General features: G+C 43.3%; 1 protein-coding gene and 1 long non-coding RNA gene across 3 annotated transcripts in view; one reads left to right on the top strand and one right to left on the bottom strand.

The window, feature by feature from the left end:
• The window catches only part of RCBTB1 (RCC1 and BTB domain containing protein 1), a 32,004-nt gene extending 29,951 nt beyond the window's left edge, over positions 1 to 2,053 (bottom strand). The window contains exon 1 of the mRNA XM_056562059.1: positions 1,853 to 2,053. Coding sequence (XP_056418034.1) covers positions 1,853 to 2,020 — 168 coding nt within the window. The 5' untranslated portion in view covers positions 2,021 to 2,053. The remainder of the gene's footprint in view (positions 1 to 1,852) is intronic.
• Positions 2,049 to 17,524, top strand: part of LOC130358600 (uncharacterized) — a 56,387-nt gene continuing 40,911 nt past the window's right edge. For both annotated transcript variants that reach the window (XR_008889584.1, XR_008889583.1), the window contains exon 1: positions 2,049 to 2,178. This is a non-coding gene — a long non-coding RNA (uncharacterized LOC130358600). The remainder of the gene's footprint in view (positions 2,179 to 17,524) is intronic.

Below are 17,524 nucleotides of genomic sequence, written 5' to 3'. Positions count from 1 at the left end.
TCCCAGCAGCTCTGTGAAAGTAAGAAAAAACACCTAACCAGCCAAATTCAGGACCCAGGAAAGTGTCTACTTCCCTTCCTCATAAGTGTCTAGAAAAATTGTATGCGGTAGAGCTTTTCCCACCACAGCAAAGCTGCGCAAAATTCATCATCCTGCTGCACCTTCTTGATAAATAGGATCCACGCTAGTCAAACCCATCACCCAAATAAACATGGGAAATAGCTCTACTGTAGACATTCTTTGATAAATCTGGGCCTTAATGTCTCCTATGTAAACACTTTGGCGGAGAGTTATGAAAACCTGTGGACAGGCAAAGTTGACCAGTTGCCCATAGCAACCAATCAGCTTGCTTCTTTAATTCTTAACAAGGCCTGTGAAAAATTAAAGAAGCGATCTGATTGGTTGCTATGGGCAACTGGGCAACTTTACCTCTGGACAGGTTTTGATAAATCTCTCCTTTGTGTATCCTATGTAATGTAAACACTTAGTATCCTATGTAAATATTTGTAGCATCTTATTTAATGTAAGTGTCCCCAGCAGTCCCAGATGACACACACTACCGTGACCAGCCCCAGATGACGCCACCGTGACCAGCCCCAGATGACGCCACCGTGACCAGCCCCAGATGACCCTACCGTGACCAGCCCCAGATGACGCCACCGTGACCAGCCCCAGATGACCCTACCGTGACCAGCCCCAGATGACCCTACCGTGACCAGCCCCAGATGACCCTACCGTGACCAGCCCCAGATGACCCTACCGTGACCAGCCCCAGATGACCCTACCGTGACCAGCCCCAGATGACCCTACCGTGACCAGCCCCAGATGACCCTACCGTGACCAGCCCCAGATGACCCTACCGTGACCAGCCCCAGATGACCCTACCGTGACCAGTCCCAGATGACCCTACCGTGACCAGTCCCAGATGACCCTACCGTGACCAGTCCCAGATGACCCTACCGTGACCAGTCCCAGATGACACTACCGTGACCAGTCCCAGATGACACTACCGTGACCAGTCCCAGATGACACTACCGTGACCAGTCCCAGATGACACTACCGTGACCAGTCCCAGATGACACTACCGTGACCAGTCCCAGATGACACTACCGTGACCAGTCCCAGATGACACTACCGTGACCAGTCCCAGATGACACTACCGTGACCAGTCCCAGATGACACTACCGTGACCAGTCCCAGATGACACTACCGTGACCAGTCCCAGATGACACTACCGTGACCAGTCCCAGATGACACTACCGTGACCAGTCCCAGATGACACTACCGTGACCAGTCCCAGATGACACTACCGTGACCAGTCCCAGATGACACTACCGTGAGCAGTCCCAGATGACACTACCGTGAGCAGTCCCAGATGACACTACCGTGAGCAGTCCCAGATGACACTACCGTGAGCAGTCCCAGATGACACTACCGTGAGCAGTCCTGTCTGAGTCCCCATTCCTTCCTCCTACATCTATACATAATGTAGAGCCTTCATATATCACTGCTAACTCACCATATAAAGATGGAAGAACTAAAAGTGAAAGTGCAACCAATAGAACAGTGTTTCACAAACAGGGTGCCCCCCGCTGTTGCAAAACTACAACTCCCAGCATGCCCGGACAGCCAAAGGGAGTTGTAGTTTTTCAACAGCTGGAGGCACCCTAGTTTGGAACCACCACAATAGGCTGACAGGGAACAATTAGCTACTTATACATTTTCCTACACAATATAACCTCTTGCATTCTAAAAGAGGAAACAGAAGAACCCTGTAGTACTACAAGTCCCAGCTGCCCGGTATCCTTTATACCCCCTACAGAGAAGCGGATTGTAGCAGACATGCCATTACCGCATGCACCGGGGAGGAAGGCGCGGGCACGGTTTCCTGCTCAGGATAGATCACGCATCTCGCCGGCCGCCACCGGCAGACTCTGAGCACCGGGTGCGGGGAGCGGAGCACCTGATTGGACAGGCTACGGCGGATCACCAATCTAGAGCGGGGCGGGGCGAATGCCATGTCACGTGACGCCGTGCCCAGTCCTTATCAGAGAAAAGCGGAAGGCTGGAGCGCGGTGGGTTAAATAACGCTCGCTGATTGGTGCGCGGCTCGCAGGAGGTATCTGATTGGTGGAGATGGTCCCGCCTCCTGCTATATAAGGCGTGTGGCGGTGTGAGGTGAGATTTCCGAACGCATGCACCTCACAGCGGCAGCGTGTTCTCTGTGCATCTGTTTTAGTAGAGGAGGTGAAAAGGTGGTGTTAATGGTGCGGGACAGTGGTCTCCGAACTGTGGCCCCCTTGGATGTTGGAAAACTACAACTCTCCACATTCCCTGAGAGTTGTAGTTTTGCAAAAACCTGAAGGGAATGGTTTGGAGACCAGACCACTGGTGTAAGAGATGATACAGATTTTTTTGTAGTTATTATTGAAAAGGGAACTGGAGACAAGGGGTGTAATCCTCCCTGCAGTGACTTTTCTAATTTTTAGGGACTCCCCATTTGGAGGTCTCTAGGGGGATGCAAGATGTTGCAGAATGTAGTGGTCTCAGAAGCTGAGTTCAGCCCATACATGGCCCTGTGATGTGGTGGTTATAGGAGATCTCCGGCGAAGATTAACTTATCCCCTATGTACAGGATGAGGGATAAGCAGCTGATCACGGGGGTCCGACTGGGACCGGTGCTCAGTGAGAAGTGTGTGTTGCAACTAGCATAAGATCCATTCATTTCTATGGGAGCGCCGAAAAGACCCGAGTACAGCACTCGGGCATCATCTGTGTTCCCATAGAAATTAATGGAGCACGTGCTGTCTACTGGTATGGAGATCGTGGGGGTTCTCAGCAGTTGGACCCCCATCATCAGCTACTTATCCCCTATCCTGTGTATAGGGGAGAAGATAATTTTTGTCGGAGTTCCTTCTCAGACACCCTGCAATGCTGTTATGGGGTGCCACTTAGTTGCCAGCAGGGGGCCTTGTGAAGGCCTTTGTGAAACCCTTTTTTCTAATTTAGGAAGAGTATAATATATTAGCAAAATGACAACATATTGCAATATATTAGTGTACTAAACAAGCAATAGTCTTAAAGCAGAAAAAAGGCTATAACATTTCCCCAACTTAAATTGTTACTGTCGTTAGAAATAACTTTTTTTTTCATTTAATACTTCCTTAAAACAGCATTTTCATAATATACTTTGACTGCTAAAGATGTGAAAAAATGGTTTAAAAGAAACGGCCACTAGGGGTCTGTCTCTTTAGTTTAGCAAACAAACCCTGGTAACCAAGACTTCTTGGTCCAGGACCATTTTTTTGAGGGGAGGAAGGAGGAGGGGTGTGGTTCTCCCTACTCTACTCCCTGCTGTGCCTCTTTGCAGTGTATCAGCCAGCTTTCACCAATGTGAGACCGCTTGCAGTCTCTTCAGAAGAGGAGATTTTCCATGCACACTGACAAGCAGTACCAGGTTAATTATTTAATATGCAAAATGATTTCTCTTTTTCTTAACTTTCTTTGTGTATTTTCACCATATAGGGTCCACATGGCTGCTTTAGAGTTATACAGAGCATGCATTTTAGGCACAAAGCTTTGCAAATGTAAAAATGGTTGTGAAGGCCTCATAGCGGGAGAGGGAGGGTGGAGGAAAGGAGCTCATCATGCTCCTGGAGAAATGCCCCCAGCCTCCAAGAGAAGTGCAAAAAGACTCCGCACACTAATGCATAGATCAAATGGTACTTTACATATTAACACATGCATATTATGCATACAGGTCTTAGGGCACATTACTACACTGACGAGCATTTTTTTATATATATTTTTTTTTTTACTAATGACAGTAACGCATTAAATGCAATAAATCTAAAAACAAAAAAATACCAAATGCCACAATTGCTTGTTTTTTTGGAGTTTTTTTGTTGTCACCTTACATCCCAGAAAACAAAAGTGAGAAAAAAAAAGACCTATTTTTCCACAAATTGTACTGATAAAAACTGTAGCTCACAGACCAAAAGTCGAGCTGCTTACCTTCCTGTACCAAACCCTCAGAAGTTGCAGCAGCATGGAGAACATTATAAAGCATACTTGCTCAGTATAAACTGTAATTCCAGCACTTTATGTGAGTATCTTGCTATGATGCCCTCGTGCAACTTATCCCTAAAGTATGGATTTCTTCTTACTCCTCTCAGCTTAGAACTAAATAGAGCTGGTTGCTCCAAGCTGTTCTGGAATGTTTACAACTAGAGATGAGCGAACTTACAGTAAATTTGATTCGTCACAAACTTCTCGGCTCGGCAGTTGATGACTTATCCTGCATAAATTAGTTCAGCTTTCAGGTGCTCCGGTGGGCTGGAAAAGTGGATACAGTCCTAGGAGACTTTCCTAGGAATGTATCCACCTTTTCCAGCCCACCGGAGCACCTGAATGCTGAACTAATTCACGCAGGATAAGTCATCAACTGCCGAGCCGAGAAGTTTGTGACGAATCGAATTTACTGTAAGTTCGCTCATCTCTATTTACAACCTTTCACAGGTACAGGGAGAGAGGCTGATACTTCATTCCTCTCATCTGACATCTGACTTAACTTCCTCTTTATATCAGTAGAGAGACTAGACCATGTCAAACTCCTCCCATCTCTCTGGAATGTTCCTAGCAGTGTGTGTGAAAACTAATACAGAACATAAAATGATTTGATTTACACAGAATGTCCACCACTTTAACCTGTTGGGGACGAAGGGCGATTTGCAGCAATTCCGGGCCAATTGGGTGTCTGATCACCCGGAAAATCAGGGAGATTGGTGCTGTCCAAGACAGCACCAATCACCCTGAAGTATGGGAGTGAGGTGGAAGGGGTGCCACTTCCTCCTATCCCCTGCGATTGGCTGGTCAGGACTGATTGACCAATCTCAGGGCAGGGGCGAGGGGGTGGTGAAAGTTAAGATCCCCTGCTCTGCACACCCATGGGAGTCCGGGCAGAGCGGGGAAACGTGGCAGTGCAGCAGTGAAGATTCTAAGTGATCTTTAACCCCGTAAGGATCGGGGGTTTTCCGTTTTTGCATTTTCGTTTTTTGCTCCTTGCCTTTAAAAAATCATAACTCTTTCAATTTTGCACCTAAAAATCCATATGATGGCTTATTTTGTGCGCCACCAATTCTACTTTGCAAAGACGTCAGTCATTTTGGCCAAAAATCTACGGTGAAACGGAAAAAAAATCATTGTGCGACAAAATTGAAAAAAAAACGCAGTTTTGTAACTTTTGGGGCTTACGTTTCTACGTAGTACATTTTTCGGTAAAAATTACACCTTATCTTTATTCTGTAGGTCCATACGATACCCTACTTATATAGGTTTGATTTTGTCATACTTCTGGAAAAAATCATAACTACATGCAGGAAAATTAATACGTTTAAAATTGTCATCTTCTGACCCCTATAACTTTTTTATTTTTCCGTGTATGGCATGAGGGCTCATTTTTTGCGCCGTGATCTGAAGTTTTTAACGGTACCATTTTTGCATTGATAGGACTTATTGATCGCTTTTTATTCATTTTTAAATTGACCGAGCAGTTTAATTATTGATCTATTTTTATAATTCGGACATTTCCGCACGCGGTGATACCATATGTTTATTTAAATTTTTATTTACACTGTTTTTTTTTTTTTTTTTTGGAAAAGGGGGGTGATTCAAACTTTTAATAAGGGAGGAGTTAAATGATCTTTATTCACTTTTTTTTTTCACTTTTTTTTTGCAGTGTTATAGGTCCCATAGGGACCTATAACACTGCACACATTGATCTTCATCATTGATCACTGGTTTCTCATAAGAAACCAGTGATCAATGATTCTGCCGCATGACTGCTCATGCCTGGATCTCAGGCACTGAGCAGTCATTCGGCGATCGGACAGCGAGGAGGCAGGTAGGGGCCCTCCCGCTGTCCTGTCAGCTGTTCGGGATGCCGCGATTAGCCGCGGCTATCCCGAACAGCCCGACTGAGCTAGCCGGCAACTTTCACTTTCACTTTTAGCCGCGCGGCTCAGCTCTGAGCGCGCGGCTAAAGAGTTAATAGTGCACGGCGCCGCGATCGGCGCTGCGCGCTATTAGAGGCGGGTCCCGGCTTCACTATGACGCCGGGCCCGCCGTGATATGACGCGGGGTTACTGTGTAACCCCAGGTTATATCAGGAGAGCAGGACCAAGGACGTCCCGGTACATCCTTGGTCCTTAAGGGGTTAAACTGTCATCCTCTAGAGGTTGCAAAACTACAACTCCCAACATTCAGTGGTCCTCAAACTGTGCTCCTCCAAATGTTGCAAAACTACAATTCTCAGCATACCCAGACAGTCCAGGCATCTGGTCCTTCAGATGTTGCCGAACTACAACTCCCAGCATGCCTGGACATGCTAAGAGTTGTAGTATTGCAGCATTTGGAGGGCCACAGTTTGGAGACCATTACACAGTGGTTTCCAAACTGTGCCCTTCCAGCTGTTGCATAACTACAAATCTAAGCATGGCCTTGGGCAGTCAGTGCATGCTGGGAGTTGTAGTTTTGCAACATCTGGAGGGTAACAGCTTGGAGACCACTGTGCAGTGGTCTCCAAACTGTGCCCCTCCAGATGTTGCAAAACTACAATTCCCAGCATGCCCAGACAGTCAGGCATGCTTGGCGTTGTAGTTCTGCAACATCTGGCCCTTCAGATGTTGCCGAACTACAACTCCCAGCATGCCTGGTCAGTCTGGGCATGCTGGGAATTGCAGAATTGCAACATCTGGAGGGGCACAGTTTGGAGACTACTACAGTGTGGTTTCCAAATTGTGCCCTACCAGCTGTTGCATAACTACAACTGTCAGCATGCCCTTTGGCCGTCAGTGCATGCTGGGAGTTGTAGTTTTGCAAAAAAAAAAAAAGTGCAGGGTACATTCAGCTGGGCGGGGATTTTACAGTGAGTTTACCACTCCGAGTCTGAGCTGCAGAAAATTTCCTGCCATAGCTCAATCTCCCAGTGGGAAACTCATTGTGAACCTCCACCCATGTGAATGTACCGCAAAAACACTTCACTACACAACATTAAGAGTAAAACACAACATATACACACACAGTCTGTCCCCCCTGTCCTCCAATAAAAATGAAAAACATCACACATGGCACCGTTTCCAAAACACCCTGGGAAACACTGTCATAGGGTATTTTTGGTGAATCCATGTCTGCCCCTATGCAAATCTCTAATTTAGGCCTCAAATGAGCATGGCGCTCTCTCACTGTGGGGCCCTGTGTATTTCAAGGCAACAGTTTAGTGCCACATATGGGATACCCATTTTTGAAACTATACCCCTCAAGGAACGTAATAAGGGGTGCAGTGAGCCTTAACACCCCACAGGTGTTCGACGAACTTTCGTTAAATGGGACGTGAAAATGAAAAATTGCTGGTGTTACCCCACATTTTGAATTTTCACAAGGGGTAATAATAAAAAAAAAAGCCCCCCAAAATTTGCAACCCCATTTCTTCTGGGTAAGGAAATACCCCAAATGTTGATGTAAAGTGCTCTATGGGCGCACTACAATGCTCAGAAGAGAAGGAGCAACATTTTTTTTTTTTTGGAGAGAGAATTTGGATGGAATTGAAGGCCATGTGCGTTTACAAAGAGCCCATGCTGCCAGAACAATGGACCCACCACATGTGACCCCATTTTGGAAACTACACCCCTCACGTAATGTAATAAGGGGTGCAGTGAGCATTTACACCCCTCCTGTGTCTGACAGATTTTTTGAACAGTGGTCTTTGAAAATAAAAAATTTAACTTTATTTGCACAGCCCACTGTTCCAAAGATCTGTCAAATGCCAGTGGGGTGTAAATGCTCACTGCACCCCTTATTACATTCTGTGAGGGGTGTAGTTCCCGAAATGGGGTAACATGTGGGGGGGGGGGGGGTGGTTCAGTTGTTCTGGCACCATGGGGGCTTTGTAAATCCATATGGCCTCCCACTTCCATTCCAACCAAATACTCTCTCCAAAAGCACAATGGCGCTCCTTCTCTTCTGACTCCTGTAATGCCCCCGCAGAGCACTTTACACCTACATATGGAGTATTTATATACTCAGAAGAAAAAGCCCCCCCAAAATTTGTAACCCCATTTTTTCTATTACCCCTTGTGAAAATGAAAAATGTGGGGGTAACACCAGCATTTTAGTGAAAAAAATGTAAAGTCCAAATTTAGCGAAAATTCATTAAACGCCTGTACCCCTTGTTACATTCCATGAGGGGTGTATTTTCCCAAATAGTGTACAATGTGTTATTTTTATTTATTTTTTGTTCTGGCACCATGGGGCTTCCTAAATGCGACATGCCCCCCCCCCCCCCCCCAAAAAAAATATTTCAGCAAAATTCGCTCTCCAAAAGCCCAATGTCACTCCTTCCCTTCAGAGCCTTCTTGTGCGCCCACAGAGCACTTTACATACACACAGGAGGTATTTCCTTACTCAAGAGAAATTGGATTACAAATTTTGGGGGGCTTTTTCTCTTTTTACCCCTTGAAAAATGAAAAAAAAAATGGGTCTAAAATAACATGTTAACGTGATAACATGTCATTTTGAATACTTTGACGGGTGCAGTTTTCATATTGGGTCCATTATGGGCGAATTTTAACATAAAAAAACTCAAATTCATTTAAAAACTGGCCTAATTGGAAAATTGCTTCTATACTTTGAAGCCCTCTAATGTCTTCAAAAAGTTAAAATATGTCAACTTTATGATGCCAACATAAAGTAGAAATATTGTATATGTGAATCAATATATAACTTATTTGGTATGACCATTTTCCTTACAAGCAGAGAGTTTCAAAGTTAGAAAAATGCAAAACTTTCCGGAAATTTTAGAATTTTTCACCAAGAAATGATGCAAGTATAGATAAAAATTTACCACTGACATAAAGTAGAATATGTCATGAAAAAACAGTCTCAGAATCAAATTCATAAGTAAAAGCACCCCAGAGTTATTAATGCATAAAGTGACAGAGGTCAGACTTGCAAAAAATGCTCCCGTCCTTAGGGTCAATATGGGCTCTGTCCCCCAAGGGGTTAACCCTGGTAGTTAAGGACCAAGAACGTACACGTACGTCCGTGTGAATTTCGGTCCCCACCGCGCACCAGGCGGGGAACGGACCGGGGTGACTGCTGATATCTATCAGCAGACACCCCATGCAAATGCCCAGGGGGGGTCATCAGATCCCCCCCCATGTCAGCGATCGCCGCAAATCGACGATGAATTAACACCGGCAATTTGCGCCGATTCCGGGTAAAAAAGGGTCTAGGGTGACCCGAAAAATAACGGGGATTGGGGTTGTCCAAGACAACCACGATCCCCCTGAAGGGATAGGAGTGAGGTGGCATGGGTGCCACCCCTCCTTTCCCTGCAATTGGTTGTCTAGAAGCGACTACCAATAGCAGATCGGGGATGGGGGGGGGGTTCACTTTCGGTTTCCCCGTTCTGCCCACCCACAATAGGGGGCAGAACGGGGAAACCGAAGGGGACTGGCGCCAAAGTCCACCTACCCATCGGCGGCGGCAGCAGGCAGCTATCTGCAGCAGAAGAGGACGGCGATGCGGCTCCCTGGATCCTACGGAAATTGGTGAGTTGCCTAGCAACGTCTGGAGGGCTACAGTTTGAGACCACTATACAGCCCTGTCGTATTTCAAGGAAACAGTTTAGGGCCACATATGGGGTATTTCCGTACTCAGGAGAAATTGCACTACAAATTTTGGGGGGCTTTTTCTCCTTTTACCCCTTATGAAAAGGAAAAGTTGGGGGCTACACCAGCCTGTTAGTGTAAAAAAATTTTACACTAAAATGCTGGTGTGGCCCCATACTTTTTATTTTCACAAGCGGTAAAAGGAAAAAAATACCCCCAAAATTAGTAACACAATTTCTCCTGAGTACGGAAATACCCCATATGTGGGCATAAAATGCTCTGCGGGCGCACAACAGGGCTCAGAAGTGTGAGCGTGCCATGTACATTTGAGGTCTAAATTGGTGATTTGCACAGGGGTGGCTGATTTTACAGCGGTTCTGACATAAACACGAAAAAATAAATACCCACATGTGACCCCATTTTGGAAACTACACCCCTCACGGAATTTAACAAGGGGTATAGTGAGCCTTAACACCCCACAGGTGTTTGCCGAATTTTCATTAAAGTTGGATGGAAAAATGAAAAAAAAAATTGTTTCACTAAAAGGCTGGTGTTACCCTAAAGTTTTCATTTTCACAAGGGAAAATAGCCTCCCAAAATTTGTAACCCCATTTCTTCTGAGTAAGAACATACCCCATGTGTGGATATAAAGTGCTCTGCGGGTACACTACAATGCTCAGAAGAGAAGGAGAGCAATTGGGCTTTTGAAGAGAAAATATGTCCGGAATTGAAGGCTACGTGTGTTTTTAAGCCCCTATAGTGCCAGAACAATGGACCCCACCACATGTGACCCCGTTTTGGAAACTACACCCCTCATGTAATGTAATAAGGGGTGCAGTGAGCATTTACGCCCCACAGATGTCTGACTGACAGATCTTTGGAACAGTGGGCTGAGTAAATGGAAAAAAAATGTTTCATTTTCACGGACCACTGTTCCAAAAATCTGTCAGACATCTGTGGGGCGTAAATGCTCACTGCACCCCTTATTACATTACATGAGGGGTTTATTTTCCAAAATGGGGTCACATGTGGGGGGGGGGTCCACTGTGCTGGCATCACGGGGGGCTTTGTAAACACACATGGCCCCTGACTTCAATTCCAAGCAAATTCTCTTTCCAAAAGCTCAATGGCGCTCCTCCTCTTCTGAGCATTGTAGTGCGCCAGCAGAGCCCTTGGCGTCTTTCCATACTCCATACTCAGAAGAAATGGGATTACAAATTTTGGGAGTAATTTTCTCCTATTACCCCTTGTAAAAATTAAAAGTTTGGGGAAAAACCAGCATTTTAGGGAAAATGTTTTTTTTCATTTACACATCCAACTTTAACAAAAAGTTGTCAAACACCTGTGGCGTGTTAAGGCTCCCTGTACCCCTTGTTTCATTCCTTGAGGGGTGTAGTTTCCAAAATAGTATGCCATGTGGTTTTTAGTGCTGTTCTGGCACCATAGGGGCTTCCTAAATGCGACATGCCCCCCAAAAACCATTTCAGCTAAATTTGCTTTCCAAAAGCCAAATGTGACTCCTTCTCTTCTGAGCATTGTAGTTCGCCGCAGAGCATTTTATGTCCTAACATGGGGTATTTCCATACTCAGAAGAGATGAGGTTACAAATTTTGGGAGGGGCATTTTCGCCCATTACCCTTTGTAAAAATTGTAAATTTGAGGGGGAAAATGCACTTTGGTGAAACTTTTTTTTTTTAATTTACACATCAGACTTTAACGAAAAGTCGTCAATCACCTGTGGGGTGTTAAGGCTCACTGGACCCCTTGTTATGTGCCTTGAGGGGTGTAGTTTCCAAAATAGTATGCCATGTGGGGGGGTTTCTGCTGTTCTGGCACCATAGGGGCTTCCTAAATGTGACATGCCCCCCAAAAACCATTTCAGAAAAACTCACTCTCCAAAATCCCATTGTCGCTCCTTCCCTTCTGAGCCCTCTACTGCGACCGCCGAACACTTGACATACACATATGAGGTATTTCCTTAATCAAAAGAAATTGGATTACAAATTTTGAGAGGATTTTTCTCCTTTTACCCCTTGTAAAAATTCTAAAACTGTGTCTACAAGAACATGCGAGTGTAAAAAATGAAGATTTTGAATTTTCTCCTTCACTTTGCTGCTATTCCTGTGAAACACCTAAAGGGTTAACACACTTACTGAATGTAATTTTGAATACTTTGAGGGGTGCAGTTTTTATAATGGGGTCTTTTATGGGATATTTCTAATATGTAGGCCCTTCAAATCCACTTCAAACCTTAACTGGTCCATGAAAAATTCCGATTTAGAAAATTTTGTGAAAAATTGGAAAATTGCTGCTGAACTTTGAAGCCCTCTGATGTCTTCCAAAAGTAAAAACATGTCAACTTTATTATGCAAACATAAAGGAGACATATTGTATATGTGAATCAATGTGAATCAATATATAATTTATTTGGGATGTCCATTTTCCTTATAAGCAGAGAGCTTCAAAGTTAGAAAAATTCAAAATTTTCAAATTTTTCATAAAATTTTGGAATTTTTCACCAAGAATGATGCAAGTATCGACAAAATTTTACCACTAACATAAAGTAGCATATGTCACGAAAAAAACTATCTCGGAATCAGAATGAAAGGTAAAAGCATCCCAGAGTTATTAATGCTTAAAGTGACAGTGGTCAGATGTGCAAAAATTGCTCTTGTCCTACAGTGAAAATTGGCCTGGTCCTTAAGGGGTTAAACCTCCATAAAAAAAAAAATTTTTAACTAACACAAGTGTATGCACATGCCATGTGTAAAATGGCACATGGTCACCTAGGGATCCGGGCCAAGTGTACTGAATTGCCCATCAGTGAGTAAGCGCCTGTTCCCGACAAGCCCCATCTGTTTTCTCCGAGCAGTGCCCGATGGTGGAACCACTTCAGACAGACTCTTTAGCGGCCTATTGCAGGGTACGGGTTTGCCAAAGTGTAGGTATGCTACTGGTATTAATGCAGACATGATGTGACAGATCATGTGACACTGTGCACACAGTGTGATTGCGTTGCCTCCTGTTCCGGACGAGCCCCATCTGATTTTCCTGGGCCCTCGAGCAGTGCCTGATGGGGGGAACCGTTTCAGACAGTGGCATACCTACTCTTTTGTGGCCTGTTGCAGGGTATGGGTTCACCAAAGTGTAGGTGTGACATGATGTGAAAGATCATGATGTGCACCCTTCTAGCTGAGGGATGTGGGTATCGAGAGCCTGTACGCCCGCATCCCTCATGATGCTGGTGTACAGGCTGTACATACGATGTTGCAGCTCTCAGGGAAGACATCAGTTTTTTGTGGATTTCGTATGCGATGCCTTAAGATTCATGTTAACGCATAACACCTTTTGTTTTGAAGCTGAGTGGTACAGGCAATTAACTGGCACCACAATGGGCAGTTCCACTTCTTGCTCATATGCAAATTCATACTTGGCAGCCTTCGAGAGCAAATATGTTTACAGTACATTTAACCCTTATGTGAAGAACATTAAGGCGTATATCAGGTATGTCGATGACATACTCATAGTTTGGGAAGGTGAAGAAAAGGAATTTAATGAGTTTGTCACCTATCTAAACAGAGAGAATCTCATGAACTTGACATTCACTAGTCAGTTCGGAGGTAACTGCCTAGAATTTTTGGACCTCCTGCTGTATGTGAAGGGGAGTGACCTATACACTAAAAGACCCAGGAAGAATATAGCCAAGAATTCTATGTTACAGTACGGAAGCTTTACCCTACACATGTTAAATATGGCATTCCCTTTAGCCAGTGATTCCATATACCAAGAACAGGCTCAAGTATTGGTGTCGAGGTTATGCAGGAGGGAATACCCTCAACAAGTGGTAAATTGAGCTTTACATAAAGTAAATGCTAAGGAGAGAGATGACCTGCTAGTGGCTAGTGGAAAGAATTAAGGGGTCAAAGTCGGAGGACAAAATATTTGTATTCGCATTCAAAAATAGCTCTATGAATACTAGAATCACATCTGTCATAAATCAGAACTGGCATTTGAACATGATCTTGTGTGGCAAGAGGTGGCATCAAGGGGTCCTATTGTCACCTACAGGAGGAATGTCTCCTTGGGTGAAATGTTGAATCACAAAACTATGTGAAGAAAAGGAAAAAAGAAAGGAAACAAAGGGGGCGCTATCTAAGTGCCGTAAATGATGGTGATCGCAACGGATGTAAAATTGCGCATACAGGAATTAAGGAGCCAAATGAAAGTGTATATTGGCACACTCACCTTCTAGTGTTGTGCAAGCTCAGGCACAACACTGATGTGGGATTTCTGAGTGCTTGCACTCTAAACGTTCTCCTCTGGGCTGCCGAGCATCTGTCCCGATACTCCGTGGTGTCTGTCTGGTAGATAGTGGTGTGGATGCTGGATAACCTCGGCAAGGTGCTTGTCCAGTCCTGGTGAAAATGGTGATGCTTCTCTGGGGCGCCTCCGGATGCGTGGATGTTTCAAGTCCCGACCCAGGTGAGGGTTGGAGAAGGAGGAAGGTGCGGGAGTAATTGAAAGTTTTAAAAAGCTTTATTCAGGCGACGCGTTTCGCAAGGGGTCCCTTGCTTCATCAGGTCATAGACAAAAGGGGTACAGACAGTCTTTATATACAGTGTATACTTAAAAAAGTGCGGGAGTTTGAGACAGGTGTGGTACGTCACCTGGATGCCGGATGTGACGTGCCGGCTGAGAACGGGAGCATTCATTCATAGAATGTACTATTTGTATACAATGTACCGAGTGTAAATTTGTGATTGGATGCAGAGAGAGCTGCTGGGTGTGTCGTATTTAGCTTGAAGGATGTTGCCGATGTGTTAGTAAGTAAGATTTGTAAGTTGCATTTGTAAGTGTTTGTAGAAAACTGTAATTTAGTTAGCTCGAGGACTATTGAAAGTGTCTGTAGACTGCGGGACGCTGGGAAATGCTTTACTATTATATTATAATACAATATAATATTGCAAATTTATTATTCTGTAGATTATGTTTGTGCATGAGGCAGAATTGGTATAGCGATTATACTAAATAAAGATACCAGATAATTACTGGTGTATTGGTGTGTAGAAAGGGTTATTTTATTTATTTTACACTATAAGTTATGCTGCTGCATACTATGAAATTGTGCCTGTCGTGTGGGGCAGTATGTACATTATGATAGTAATCTTTATGATATAGCTTGCTGGAAGATTCTGATATGACCATGTTTATGAAAAGGGTTTTTATTTATATATACTTATTACCGCTTGTTGTGATGTCATAGTGCGTTTTTTGGTCATTGTCAAATATATTGGGTATGCAGAAAATGCTGGTATCGGCCTATTTGATAGTTGGTAATTGATAATTAATAATTGGTACACTTTTGGCTGTCTATAGATGGGTACAAAGGTACAAGGAGAGGAGATAACTTAAATGGGGAGTATATGGATGTAAGATAGATGTGAGGTGATTGGTAGTTATTGCTGCACTGTGGTGAGATCTCACAATTATGTGTCTGGTATGTTGAGACCACAGTATTCTACTCCCTTTGTCACAGGTGGTGAACATGTTATTGACAGTTCGCAGAATAATATACATGTATACACCAAATAAATGAATGATACATAGATATAAACACATGGGTAGGTAAAAACATATGTAACATACACATGTGGAACGAATGGAGGTAACCTATTGAGATACACTCTAAAATTGGACATGATAGTAAAAACAAGGGTAAAATTATTATAGTGTATATAAAAATACTAAGATGTATGTATAAATGTTTAAAAGGACACGGATTGAAATGCGTCATTTATGTAGTAACTTAATGTAAATGTGCTTAAGAAAAAATGGGGGTAGGCCCTGAGGATGTTGAATGTATTGGATATAATCTTCGGAACCTGTGGTTATTTAATGTATAAGTTCCATTGCTTCATTCAGGCCTCTTGGGGCTAAAGTGCCAAGGCGAAATATCCAGAACATCTCTCGTTTCGATAGTTCTTCAAATCTGTTGTGGACAGTATCTTCAATGTGATCTATTGGATAGATACAGATCGGATTTTTGGTCAGAGGGTGTTTTTCCCGACAGTGACGGGAGACACTATGTAGGGCATATCCTTTTTTAATATTTGTTCTATGGTTATTTAACCTAAGGTGTAATTCTTGTGTCGTGCGACCCACGTATTGTTGTCCACAGCAGCATTTGATTACCTAGATCACATAGTTAGAGCAACAGTTCAAACAGTGTTTTATGGTGAATATTTCACCAGAGGTAAAGCTCATGTGTGTTTTTATGTCTGCTTTAAGGGTGTTGCAGCACAGGCACCGTTTTTTGTGACACCTATATACCCCATATTCATTTCTTGGATCTTTGTTCTTATTGGTCCGTTTATTTTGCTGTCTTAATTTGCTTGGTGCTAAGATGGATTTCAGGGTTGGTGCCCTCCTAAAGGTGACATTCGGTGCTATTGGTATAGTTTATTTAAGAATCTGATCGGTTTGTAGGATATGCCAAAGTCTCTTCAGTATGGATTTAATGTGGCCATGTGCATGATTATATGTAGTGATAAAATTTAATCTAATTGGTTCTTTTTCCGTATCTGATGATTTGTTTCTTGCAATTAGACATTCCTCTTTGGATAGTTGATTTGCCTTATTGAATGCCTCCTTAATCAATTTGTTTGGATATCCTTTTGCTTGAAATCGTTTTGTTAGAAGTGATGCTTGTTGGTGGAATGTACGTGTTTGAGTGCAATTTTTCCGGATCCTTTTGAACTGGCTAAATGGAATATTTGTCTTCCATTTTTTGAAATGTGCACTATTAAAAGAGAGGTAGCTATTTGCGTCTACTCTTTTGAAATATGTAGCGGTATGGATACTGGATTGGTCATTTAAAATTAAGAGATCCAGATATTCTATTTTTTCCGATGATGATTGTGCAGTGAGAGTGAGTCCCCAAGGATTGCTGTTGATGTTTTCCAAGAATTCAGGAATATATTCTTGCGGTCCCTTCCAGACTAGGAAGAGGTCATCAATATACCCCCTTTATGTGATGACGTAGTCCTTGAACAATTTTTGCAAAGTAATGAAGAGGTCTTCAAATCTACCCATCGCAAGATTGGCATAGGACGGTGCCACCCTAGTCCCCATTGCAGTACCGCGTATCTGATGATAGGTGGCACCGTCATAGTGTAAGAAATTGTTTGTTAGAATCGTTTCCAAACAGTTTAACAGAAACCTTTTTTGGGGTTCTGGTATGGAAGTGTCTTCTTGAAATATATCATTGATACAAGATAAACCAATATGATGTTGGATGTTGCTGTATAAGGCAGCAACATCCATGGTGATGAACATACATTCATTATTCCATTCAATATCTTGTAGTGTTAGGATGAGATCATCAGAATTCTTGAGATAACTGGGTAGTGACTGTACATATTTTTGTAGAATGAGGTCTAAAAACTGTGAAATATTGGATGTAGAGCTGTTAATACCTGAAATTATGGGACGTCCTGGTGGATGAGTGGAATTTTTGTGTACTTTTGGAAGGTGGTAATAATATGGTTGTGATGGATTGGTAATGATTAAAAACTTTTTTTCTTCTTTTGTAATGATCCCTTCTTTGTAGGCTTCCTCTACAGTATTGATGATCCTCTTTTGTAATACTGGGTAAGGGTTTTCTTGAGTTCTTCTATAATAATTGGGATCTCCCAAAATGTTCATGGCTTCTTGGTGGTAGTCATTGTAATTTTGCACGACAATGCTACCACCCTTGTCTGCGGATCTTATTACTATCTCAGGATTATTTTTCAGCGCATTCAGGGCTTGTCTTTCTTTTTTTGATAGCAATCCTTCTTTGGTATCTGGTGGATTGG

The sequence above is a fragment of the Hyla sarda genome, chromosome 2 (genome assembly GCF_029499605.1).
Source record: "Hyla sarda isolate aHylSar1 chromosome 2, aHylSar1.hap1, whole genome shotgun sequence".
Taxonomy (NCBI): domain Eukaryota; kingdom Metazoa; phylum Chordata; class Amphibia; order Anura; family Hylidae; genus Hyla; species Hyla sarda.
This window is presented reverse-complemented; position numbering and strand designations above follow the sequence as displayed.